The sequence below is a fragment of the Pleurodeles waltl genome, chromosome 3_1, assembly GCF_031143425.1.
Source record: "Pleurodeles waltl isolate 20211129_DDA chromosome 3_1, aPleWal1.hap1.20221129, whole genome shotgun sequence".
Classification (NCBI taxonomy): domain Eukaryota; kingdom Metazoa; phylum Chordata; class Amphibia; order Caudata; family Salamandridae; genus Pleurodeles; species Pleurodeles waltl.
This window is the reverse complement of record NC_090440.1, coordinates 404,722,186-404,735,271: the sequence shown is the minus strand read 5'-3', so window position 1 is coordinate 404,735,271 and position 13,086 is coordinate 404,722,186. Positions and strand designations below refer to the sequence as shown.

General features: G+C 48.3%; 1 protein-coding gene across 1 annotated transcript in view; it reads right to left on the bottom strand.

Moving 5' to 3' along the window:
• The window catches only part of LOC138284148 (uncharacterized), a 285,937-nt gene extending 275,792 nt beyond the window's left edge, over positions 1-10,145 (bottom strand). The window contains exon 1 of the mRNA XM_069222631.1: positions 8,693-10,145. Within this exon, the coding sequence (XP_069078732.1) occupies positions 8,693-9,863 (1,171 nt within the window). The 5' untranslated portion in view covers positions 9,864-10,145. The remainder of the gene's footprint in view (positions 1-8,692) is intronic.
• Between the last annotated feature and the right edge of the window lie 2,941 nt (positions 10,146-13,086).

The following is a 13,086-nucleotide window of genomic DNA, read 5'->3' as shown; positions in this document are numbered from 1 at the left end:
GAGCACCTGAAAAATGACCAATGGGAGGATACAAATAATGCTTCCATGCTCCAGGAGCGGAACAAATACAAAAAAAGGAAGCCGAGCTCAATCAATCTAACAAATAAGAAGCAAGCAAAAGAGAGTGACAATGTAGCCTAGCAATGGTAAGAAATGTGTGGACTTGGGGCCAACTGTAGGCTAACAATATGCATTGCAACAGACAGTGCATTAGCTGGGACACAATTAGTATGAGTTACCTTTCTGGTATAGATTATATTTATGAATCAATACATTCCAGGGACTGTATGACACAAAGTGCCCCAGAGGTGCAGTTGGCATATGGGCTCGCTTTCAGTGCCCCCATGGTACTTTGGTGGTAACAGAACGGACTACAGATCCTTGTGCAGCCCCTTCTGCATTATATATCGCATCAGTGTTATGTGTGCACGTAGAAATGAGACAATACTTTGCCTTTGCACCCGTGCTATATTGTAGACTTGGGTACAGAGGCAAAGGAGCTCTCACAGGGACTCTGATTGTGTGCCACAAAGGGTGCGGCTCACAGTCAGTGCAACCCACGAGGCCATCTCAAAAGGGGGGCTGGGGTTCTCCTGGGCCCACCAAACATTCACCGGCAGGTGAGTGCAGGCACTCACTACACCGGGGGAATCACTGCATCCCTTTGAAAAGCAGGTCATTTTGCTGCTTGCACTATGACAGGTGGAGCAGCTGCTTCAGTCAGCCTTCATTAATGTGCTGCTCCCAGGGCAGGCACGAGTTTGCAGTTCTGCGAGTTTGCCCCTCGGGCAGCACATTGTCTATAATAGAGTGCATTGATCAGGTCTATTTCCAGTGCACTCAGTTAAGGGTGTGCCGCAGACCAGTACAGTGCGCCCTACATAACAGGGCCACAGGACATGCTCTTCCTATGACAAAACCGCATATAAGCAAGTCATCTCAAGAGATTAGGGAGAGAATAATTTAACATAAATCGCAAAAACATGTAGCACTGAGAGTGGTCCACTGGATGATCACTTTAAAGAAATGGGACACAGTGGATGATATCACTTGGGGAAAAGCAAGCACAAGTTTTTGTTTTTTCTAATATTTCTTTACTTATCCCACTTGGTGATCGGCACCAGTTATGTTTATCTACGTCACTACATACATTGTGAAGTCTTGATCCGAGTACTCCATTCTCCCTTCCCATGTACATGGTGTCTATCATATTTACTTTACAGAGATAAAAACTTTGGCAAGTGTAGTTTGTTGAATGGACTAAAATTAGTCAGATCATACCTATCACGAATTAACTGTGTAATATGGTAGATTCCCTGGGGGATATCATGATGCTGTTGTACTGGCTCCTCTTTCGAGCATACCCTATTCACAGTACTCAGGCTCTACCACCTTTCATCACATCAAAACCCTCCTTTTTGTTTCAGATCATATGCATGCAGAAGGAATGAAAGGGCACGAATGGCACTGAGAGCAGGTGGAAGTCCTGAAGTGATGATCAGAAAGGACTGAGAATGAGTAGTCTCACTATCAGGTGGCTGCAGTACAGTAGCAGTTGTGTGATTCTGGGTGGTGCACCAAATCCTTCTTGTGTTTTCAGGTGGTCTATTTGTACCATAGAGGGTAGGTATGGGGTTTTAGTAGCTGTTCTTTTGATGAATCTGCAGTCCTTCAGGACCAGCAACAGACTGGCAGACCTTGATGGATCACAGTGGTAGGAGATTGCAGGGAGGATGGTGGAGCCTCAGAGGGGTTCTGATGGTGGAGGTGTGCCTACTGCAGGGGATTGTGACTTTCAACTCTTCATGTTCTACGTACAAACTGAAATCTGCAAACCACTGGATTATGAATCTTGATCTGCAGGCCTTGGAGAAGGATGATCATGAATATTATTAGGGTAATTTGTGATGACCAATGTGGCATGAAATAGAATAGTAGGGTTGAGGCACACTTTTGTGGAGGTCCTGGGTAAGTGTGAATATGAATGGAAGAAGCTCTGCATTTAGATAATTTGCGGGTGTACATGGCATGGTGGTGTACCATGAAGTATCTTAGTAGTAAAAGCCCCAGGGTCAGCCAAATTTTACAATAGCGAATATTAACGTAATGCAATGGGAGAGGTCATTAAAAAGTCCTTTTATCCACTTTCGGCATATTGCAATATGAGATGTTAAAACGTTGTGGTTACAAAAAGTGTGTGTCTTGATTCTAAATTGAGGCCTCCATCCATGGAGTGCCGTAGCAATAGCCTGTATTTGAGACCAGTAGTAGTACTCAAAGAACCTCCCTCTGGTCCAGATAAGATGCTTTGTAGAGATCCACCTTACCGTGTGAGCCTCAGGGATAGTCTTTTTAATGCTGTGCCCTTCCTCCCCCAAGCGGAAGAAAAAAAATCATCAGGGCCCACCTCCAATTTTTTCACTATTGTTCTAGTCAATTGGCAATGTTTAATATGTCTAGACCTTTTTAAAAATTGCAGATAAGTTTTGTTCCTGTTTATGAAAATGCAATCAAATACATGATGCCAAACATACTATTCTGGTCAGGTAGGCCTTACTAATGTGTGAAGGTATCCACAGTGTGATTATTGGAGGTGGGAGTGGGGGTTTTGAAGAATATTTGGAGTCCCTTCCCTTTCAACACATACTCCCAGCTTGGATATACGTGACAAAACACGTTAGTGACGGCACATTACAGAGCAATTTACTGCTGCTCATTTTTTCAGCTTAAAACAAAGTTCTGTTAACAGCATAATGCTTATTTTGGCCAGAGGCTGGCGCTTCCCCTTGGATCATTTGTGGCCCCTCTTGGCCCTCCCCCCAGTTTGAAAAACCCTGTTGTAATGGGTAGAAGGAGTTAATGGAAGACATATGGTCAGGTGTTGGCAGGGAACGAGTGGAGAGGGTATATAGAAGAGGCATTAGATTACAAGAATGTGGCATCAGCCTCATCAGCCCCACAGCTGCGACAAACACAGGTGGAAGAAAGGGACAGATGGGCAGAGTATAGCTAGGTGTAAGGATCATAATAGGGGACACTGGTCCAGACACTATCTTGTGGTGAGGAGTGGTGAGCCTGTGCTGGAAGTGAACAGCATGTGAATTGGCTATGACCTGTTGATCATGATTTAAAGAGACAACTAAGATCTTCGTATTTCCTTCAGCAGAGAGCTTGAATGTATGATTTGTTCCAGGTTTTGTAGGTTGCTCCTTTATTCAGGCCAGTGAAATTAATGATTTAACATTTCTCTCTGGTATCTTCTATTTTGACCTAACCCTTCAGATGTATTTATACCTGTGAAGTGTGGCTACCTAAAAAAGAGTACCTGTAGCACAGGTAAAGGATTTGAACGAGGTGGTGACCATGATGATGACTATGGATTGGGAGCCAAAGGTGACAATGGTGTGTTCAGTGGAAGATACTGACGTCATAAATATATTTGGTGGTGTAAAGACAGCAGGGAGATAAGTTTAGTTACACTACATGTTAAGCAGCCATACGTTCTTATTTAACAAGTCAGTGCCACTCATTGTTAGACTCCACAGCTCCGGACGTCGCCTTCATCACGGAAACCTGGATGAACGCCTCATCAGCTCCAGACATTGCCACTGCCATCCCCGAAGGCTACAAGATCTCCAGAAAAGACCGCACCAACCAAGTAGGAGGAGGCATCGCCATCGTCTTCAAAGACTCCATCAGCGTCACCACCTCCACCGAAGACACCCCTCTCGCCGCTGAACATCTGCATTTTCAAATTCGCACCGACCCCAGGACCACCCTCAGAGGATCCCTTGTCTACCATCCCCCCGGACCGCGCGCCCCTTTCAGCGACGCCATCGCCGACTTCATCTCCCCGCACGCCCTCGCCTCGCCGGACTACATCCTCCTAGGCGACCTCAACTTCCATCTGGAACAGAACAACGACCCCAACACCACCGCCCTGCTCGACAACCTCGCCAACCTCGGCCTCAAGCAACTGGTGAACACCGCCACCCACATCGCCGGACACACGCTCGACCCTATCTTCTCCGCCAGCAAACACATCTTCTTCAGCCACACCTCCGCTCTACACTGGACCGACCACAGCTGTGTCCACTTCACATTCCGACGCAAGACCCGCCACCTCCGCACTCAACCCATCCCTCGTCGACAGTGGAACAAGATCCCCGAAGAGCAACTCCTCTCCGCACTCGCCGCCAACCAACCCACCCTCACCACCGACCCCAACGACGCAGCCCTCAGCCTCCCAAACTGGATCTCCAACTGCGCAGACAACCTTGCTCCCCTCAAACGCACGCATCGACAGACCAACACCAAAAAACCTCTCTGGTTCTCTGACACCCTCAAAGAATCAAAGAAAACTTGTCGCACCCTCAAGAAGGCCTGGCGCAAGGACCACACCGCTGACAACATGACCGCCCTCAAGAACGCTACCCGCGAACACCACCACCTGATCCGCGCTGCCAAAAGGAACTTTTTCACCGACAGACTGGACAAAAACAGCCACAACAGCAGAGAAGTTTTCAGCATCATCAAGGAGTTCTCCAACCCCAACGCCAACGCAAACGCCGTCACGCCCTCACAGGATTTGTGCGAATCCCTCGCCACCTTCTTCCACCGCAAGATCAGCGACCTCCACGACAGCTTCGGACACCAGACCCAACCTAACATCACCGAACCCGCACCCCCGGCCTTTACCCTCAACAACTGGACCCACATCAACACTGAAGAAACCAAATCCACCATGAACTCTATCCACTCCGGCGCCCCTTCGGACCCCTGCCCTCACTTCATCTTTAATAAAGCCGACGACATCATCGCCCCGCACCTCCAGGCCGTCATCAACTCTTCTTTTTCTTCTGCTACCTTCCCCGAATGCTGGAAACACGCCGAAGTCAACGCCCTCCTAAAGAAACCTACGGCTGACCCGAGCGACCTGAAAAACTTCTGCCCCATCTCTCTCCTGCCTTTCCCAGCCAAGGTAATAGAGAAGACCGTCAACAAACAGCTGACCACCTTCCTGGAAAACAACAACCTGCTCGACCCTTCACAAACCGGATTCCGAACCAACCACAGCACGGAAACCGCCCTCATCTCAGTCACAGACGACATCAGAACCCTGATGGACAACGGTGAAACAGTCGCCCTCATCCTCCTCGACCTCTCGGCGGCCTTCAACACCGTCTGTCACCGCACCCTAATCACTCGCCTCCGCTCCACCGGGATCCAAGGCCAGGCCCTGGACTGGATCGCCTCCTTCCTCTCAAACAGTTCCCAAAGAGTTTATCTCCCACCGTTTCGCTCAGACCCCACCGAGATCATCTGCGGCGTACCTCAAGGCTCATCGCTCAGCCCGACACTCTTCAATGTCTACATGAGCCCCCTCGCCAACATCGTACGCAAGCATGACATCATCATCACCTCCTACGCCGACGACACCCAACTTATACTCTCCCTCACCAAGGACCCCGCCAGCGCCAAGACCAACCTACAAGAGGGTATGAAGGACGTTGCAGTTTGGATGAGGTTCAGCCGCCTAAAGCTGAACTCTGACAAAACAGAAGTCCTCATCCTCGGCAACACCCCGTCCGCCTGGGACGACTCCTGGTGGCCCACGGCCCTCGGCACCGCACCGACCCCCACAGACCACGCCCGCAACCTCGGCTTCATCTTGGATCCCCTTCTCACCATGACCAAGCAAGTCAACGCTGTGTCCTCCGCCTGCTTCCTCACCCTCCGCATGCTCCGCAAGATCTTCCGCTGGATCCCCGCCGACACTAGAAAAACCGTGACCCACGCCCTTGTCACGAGCCGCCTGGACTACGGCAACACCCTCTACGCTGGGACCACCACCAAACTCCAAAATCGCCTGCAACGCATTCAAAACGCCTCGGCCTGCTCATCCTCGACGTACCCCGCAACAGCCACATCTCCGCACACCTGAGACACCTGCATTGGCTCCCAATCAGCAAAAGGATCACCTTTCAACTTCTCACCCACGCACACAAAGCCCTCCACAACAAGGGACCGGAATACCTCAACCGATGCCTCAGCTTCTACGTCCCCACCCGCCTCCTCCGTTCCGCTGGCCTCGCGCTCGCTGCCGTCCCTCGCATCCGCCGCTCCACGGCGGGTGGGAAGTCTTTCTCCTTCCTGGCAGCCAAGACCTGGAACTCCCTCCCCACCAGCCTCAGGACCACCCAGGACCACTCCGCATTCTGGAGACTCCTAAAAACCTGGCTTTTCGAGCAGCAGTAACACCCCCCTTTCCCCTAGCGCCTTGAGACCCGCACGGGTGAGTAGCGAGCTTTATAAATGTTAATGATTTGATTTGATTTGATTTGATTTAGTTGCTGGGGAGCATGAGGCTGTGGGCCGCAATGTTCTGCTGGCATGGAGTGAAGTGGCATCTCTGGCCATAGACGATGGGCGCAAAAATGTGAGAAGATAAGAAAGGGCAGTAGGAAGGAGTGGATGATGGCACAAAGGTAGACTCATCTGTTGATCTGCAAGGATTAAGTTTTTTCTTATTGGAAGAGCAAGATGGAGGGGAATTGTATAAGAGGCAAAAAATTATGAGGAAGTGGTCGCTTGATGAGAGTTAGGGCAAATCTACACAAATGTGGGTTAAGTAGTTGATGAACAGGCAGAACTCAGCCTAAACAACAGCAGCTTTCACAAGTGACAGCCATGGTTTAGGCTACAGACCTCAGATTTTTTGCACTGCTGTGGGGATATTCCTGGGTTGGTGGCTGATATTAGGGATCTTATAAAGGTGCTCCAACAATTTCTCTTAGTCTCAGAGGGAAGTTCAATGAGCCATACAACCTCACTTTGGCATTAAGGGAAGGAGTTTGAATGTTGTGATGTATGGGTATGTTGCATGGTCACAGTATGGGGAAGGAAATAGAAAGGAGTGACAAGAGCTGGAATAACATACTAGGCAAGAGGAGGAGAGACAGTAGAGTTCATATGGGCCACCAGCTCCTAGGCTTACACCCCTCTGGGGTTTCTTAATCAGCTTGGTGTATGGATGCTGATGAGTTGTCCTTGTATGGGTTAAGGGGGCTGGACTGACTGGCAATGATGTTTTTCCCACAGCCTGGGGCTGTTGAGCCAATGCTGGCACTTCCAGATTTAGGAAGGCCTTGATCCCTTTGCTTGGGGATGGAGCTGCATGATTCAAAGGCAGATCTTACACCTCTTTACCACTCCGGATTCAGGTGGACTTTCAGACCAAACTGAGACATGATTACAGAGCTACTTATGTGGGTGGCACAACTAGTGCTGCAGGCCCACTAGTAGCATTTGATTTACAGGCCCTGGGCACCGCTAGTGCACTGTACTAGGGACTTACTAATAAATCAAATATGCCAATCATGAATAAGCCAATTACATACACATTTTGTAAAGGATCACTTGCACTTTAGCACTAGTTTGCAGTGGTAAAGTGCCCAGAGTAACAAAAACAGCAAAATCAGAGTCCAGCACACATCAACAACCTGGGAAACAGAGGCAAAAAGTTAAGGGAGACCACGCCAAGGATTAAGGCCCGTATTTATACTTTTTTTGCGCCGCATTTGCGTCGTTTTTTGACGCAAAAACGGCGCAAACTTGCAAAATGCCATTGTATTTTGTAGGTTTGCGCCGTTTTGCGTCAAAAAGCGGCGCAAATGCGGCGCTAAAAAAAGTATAAATACGGGCCTAAATATCTAACAGTATGCAACTCTGGTTCAAGCCTTACAGTTGGCTAAAAACTGTTACCTCAACAACAGATCCAAATCAAGTTAGATTAAGTATTTGCCATGCACCAATAGTTTACATAAGACAGTCTTTGGCACCATCAAACGCACAAAACACAACTCCCAATCCTATAACTGGCTCAACAACCTTATCAAGTGATAATCGTACATCTACTGTAAACAGTGGGTACAGTCCCTGACTCCAGCGTGCATACGCCATTTCTCCAAGCCACACAGTTATATTAGCATTGTTATCTCAAGAAGTAGATTTCAAGTTATATTCAATTTTATGTTGTACTTAATGATATGTCACACATTATGCCATTAAAATGGCTTTCCAGTATCAATCGGATTCTGTATCTTATCTCGCTGGTTCTATGGGTTCCACTTCAGACCCAGGTATGTTGGTTTTGTGACTTGTGGTAAATAGAAGGCAGTGACAGGATATTTGATGTTATGTTAGTCTAATAGCTTATAAGCTTCTTGGGTATGTTAGGTATCGCACACAAGACTGCCCAAAGCAATTAAGTATTTGCCACCTCAGCAACACATCCATATTTTCTCATCAATTTCCACACCAACCATCCAGATTACCATAAATGTTCCACACACACACAGCACTGCATTGTTTGTTATATTTGATCCCTCAAGCATAACAGACACCCGCAGACCAGCACTTTTACAAGCTTCGGACCTCTTTGCTTTTTCTCCTATACCTGGATTTTTTAGAACTCGTAAAATTACTCAGTGGGAAGAAAGTCAGGCGCTGAGATACATGTGCAAAGTGCATTTCACACATGAAACTTGGCAGAACATACCCACCCTTCATGCTCTCCATTTTGACAACGTACTATTAACATGAATAATAAAAAACAGTTGTTAATGAGCACTAAGAGCGCTATCTGTTGGTGGTGTGTGCTGCAGAAAAGACCAATATTGTATCTACTCACCTGTTAAGTCTGTCCATTCGTCCGAGGCGAAAAGGTTCTTAAAGCGGTTCCCCTTGAATCCCAGCATCTGCTCTACTCCCTGGAAGAAGCGCAGCTCATCCTCTTTGGGGCTGGTGTCTTCTATTGTGATCGGGGGCAACAGGAACTTAACACACCTGCCAAAGCTAGGAGTGCGCTCCAGCACAAGGCCATCTCTCTTTTTGCATGCCACCGGTACTGCGAGACAGTGGCCGAAGGACGGCGGGTCCTCATCGCCTCCCTTCCTCTTATGTTCCTTATCAGGTAGACAAACCACAGGTTCGTTGACAAGGCCCACAGACAGAGGGCTTTGGGACATGACCTCTGTCCTTTCCTCGTCTAGTGTCTGCTCTTGGCATCCTGGTCCCAGAGACTGCATAGACACAGGGCTTTGACCCGTGACCGACATCTTTTCCTCATCTTGTGTCTGCTCCAGGGGTCCTGGATCCACAGGCCATGTAGACTCAGAGCTTTGGGCCATAACAACTGTCCTTTCATCATCTTGTGTCTGCTCCAAGGATCTCTGGTCTACGAGATGCAGTGAGGCATTCCAATGTTGAAGGCCTGGGGTCAGACATTCCCTGGGCTCCGAAGATGGATTCCCATCCTTAAATATTTGGGCCATGACCTCCTTGTCTGCTTTGTCTTTCTTCTTCTCCATGGACGCCATTGACGAGACCCAAGACTGAGGGGCTGGGGCCACCTCCTTTTCTGCTAGGTTTTGTGTCTGTCCTGAGGTATACTGCTCTATGTATTCCGTAGACACGCTCCCAGACTGAGGGGATGGTGCCACCTCCTTCCTTGCTTTGTCCTGTGTCTGCTGAAGGGGCCCTTCCTCTATCGGTTCCGTTGATGATGCAACAGGCCGAGGGGACGGGGCCATCTTCTTCTCTGCTTCGTTTTGTGTCTGCCCTGGGGTACCTTGCCCCATGAATTCAGTAGAAAGGCTCCAAGACTGAGGGTTTGGCGCCCCCTCCTTCCCTGCTGCTTCTTGTGCCTGCTGAAGGCTCCCCTGCTCCATGGGTTCCGTAGACAGGGCCCCATATTGAGGGCTTGTAGCTACCTCCTTCCCAGCTTGATCGTGTCTTTGTTGCAGGGGTCCCTCCTCCAGAGGCTCCACGGACGGGTTCCCACGTGGAGGGGTCTGGGTCATAGCCTCGTCCTCTCTTTACCCCTGCCCCGAGCCTTACTCCGAAGACCTGCTGGAAGCCCCGTATTCCGCCTCACTGCCGAGCTGGATCACATTGTCTGTTTGTGACCAACTTGCTTATGCGTGAACAGATTATTCTGACATCAGCGAGAGGGGAACTCAAGGAAGGAACAGCATGACACAAAGCAAGCTGGGGCTGACTGCCCTCCTACAGGCTGTAATTCCATTACTGCTCCGAACAGAGCGATTATCATAGGCTTATCTATCTGTCGAGCGCGCGCTCTCTCTCTCTCTCGTTTTATTTCCTTGAGCTGTACGATCATGGACGTCATTTAGGGGTCGCAGCTGACTTCCCCTCAGTTGCCTTTAGCCCTACCCTTCCGACCCCTGTGCTCAGAGGTGCAAAATCAGTACCTGCAACACAGGGGCAGTTCCTCCTAATCGACTTCGGTTGGGGCTCGTTTTCCTGGTTTTCTGTCAAATTGTCAATAACACAAACCGTGAATTATATTATTCACTAATAGTGTAACAAAAATGGAGTGTCATTTCCTGGAATATTTCCCTATCTAGCAACTAAGGTAAGTGATACGTGTTTTTAAAGTATATTGCATCCATGATTGAAGGTGAGTGTGTTTACATGAGAGACAGTGTGTGAATGTGTGTCCGTGTGTAAGCATGTGTGCAACCCTGCTAAGTACCACGCATCAGGCGTTAGTATAATGCATTTCAGTGTGGTGGTCCGCATCACTGCACTGAAATGCAACGTCATGCACTATATTGTCTGCTCAGCTGTCAAGCTGGAGAGCTGCTATAATAATCCATCATACAAGCTGCAATGGCAGCCCGTGGTGCACACTATCTCAGCAGGCTGGGGGGCTGTGTTTCAGTTGCGGAAGCTCAGCACAGTGCTACAATGTATTGTAACACTATGAGTAAAGATACCCGCCACGCAGGCATAGACTCACTGACATCAGGACGGATGGTCGGAGTCAGTGCTCAAACATAGGTACTGAGGCACTGTAGTCGTTTGTGAGACTGCAACGCATTACTTGGTAGGCAGATTTGGTCCTGCCTCCTGCGGCGTGAGCGAGTTCTCATAAAGTTTTGGCTGCACAGTGATGCTGGGTAATGTACTGAGTGTAAGAACGGTGTAGTCACGCAGTCTGTCTCTGCTCAGTTTTCAGCGGTGTCCCATTAGCGCACTTTAGTGTAACTCTCAGTTGTGTTTCGTTGGATATGCAACTAGCCGCTGTGTACACTCGCCTGGTTATTACAGCGCCACGGGCAGCGCACCGGTCAACAACGATTTCCCCAGCACAGGGCGAGGTTCTTTTTGAAATATAAAAACAGCCTGCTGGCTGTTGCCTTGTGCCTCACTCTCCTGAGGTTTTCCCAATGGCTTCCTGTCGCCGGCAGCTCGAGTCTGCGAGTCAGGCAGCTAGCTGACTGTAAACATATGAACTTTCAGACCGGTTTTTTCCCACCATTTGGCCTAGAGATATATTAGTCGCTTAACTTGTTAGCATATGGCCGGGCAATCACCTTGTGAGAGCTATTGATGTGGTTGCTGCAGTGTTTACTTTGTAAATAAAAACGTGCCGGTGCTCGAAGCCCTCCTTTTAAACACGCGGCTGCTGAAAATTACATGTGCGAACATGGAATATTAAAGCAGCGTAATCCCGAAGCCATTTTGGGCCTCTTTAATCCATATAAAGCCACTCCGTGCCCCTTCAGCTCACTCTAGCAGCTTTCTGCTTTCTCCCTTTGTGATGCTTTTTCGTTTTTCTCTTCCTCCATCTTTTCTATATGTGTCTTTTACTCGCAGTAAAGGCTTGAGGCAGAAGAATAAGCCCCGGCCCTCAAAAATAAGTGTCTGTGCTCAGCACCGGAAACAAGCACAAATTAAGCACTGGGTTGCTGCATGACCCCTTCTAACGTTTTCTCAAACTGCTTCAGAAGTCTGTGTCCCCGCCCTCTTTCCCTGCTTCTGGTGTCCTCACAACCCACTGCACACCCTGCAGTGCCTCTCGCGTGAACGTGCACCGCACAGCTCACTCCACACTTCTTAGTGTGTCTCACAGGCATGTGCACCCCACAGCCCACTCCACTGCACTCCATAGTGTGCTTCAAACGCACATACATTCCACAGCTCACTTCACTAAATACCACACAGTGTCACACACACAAGCACCCCATGACCCACTCTGCTGCTCACTTTGAAGTGTGTATCACACACAAGTGCACCCGACAACTCACTCTGCTGCACACTTACACATTTGTTTTGTTTAACAGTACAATCGGGATGCAAGGATAATAGGTGAGAGTCCTTCCATTTCTTGTGCTTTGCAGCAGTTTTAAGATCTTCTTAGAGTTTCTCATTGCTCAAATGGGTGTAATTTCTGATATTTGCATGTTTCCCCTGTCTTCATTGCTTTATTTTGATTGCGAGAAAGTGTCACTCATAGTCGTTGAAATGTTACTCATAATCACACTGAAATTATGAAAATGTCACACACATCAATCTGAAATCTCGGCAGTTATGTGTGTGCTGGAGTCAAAGTAACCCAGGCCCAGTTAAACTAAGACTCGGCTCACGTGGAGACCTCGCCACACTACAAACACATACTAATTATTTATATACAGGCTATTGTAAAGAGGTGCTCTGTCACCTTGAGGTCTCTTTGTAGTGCTGGAACGGCATAATTGGTGCTTAAGTCTAGCCTGGTGCAAGGAGATCCCTAACCCAGTAATATTCAGACCCTTTTGTTCAGACCCTCTTGTGAAGGTACATCTTAAGTCGCCCACAGTCTTCACCAGAGCTTCCCCAGGGTCTGTCACACCACATTACTCTTTCATAACTCATTGCAAGAAAACAGATTTCGAGCACCACTACATTCAGTGAAGCAAGTGCTCACTAGTGGCACTCAAAATCTGTTTTTCTCGCGGTGAGTTATGAAACAGTAATGTGGTGTGATGGACACTGGGGAAGTCCTGGTGAGGACTGTGGTCTGTGGAGTATTCAAGATGTGTATTCACAAAAGGGCCTGAGTAAAAGGTAAACTTACACTTTTGTGTAAGTTTACTCTTTTTTGGTATTCACAAACTATGATTTAATAGTAACTTTATGAATGCTGAGACTCCACAGTCGAGGCAGAGAACTCCACACAGAAAAGGATTTTCCCACACAGGCCGACCTGCTCCCATACCAGTTAATGGGGTTAATTCA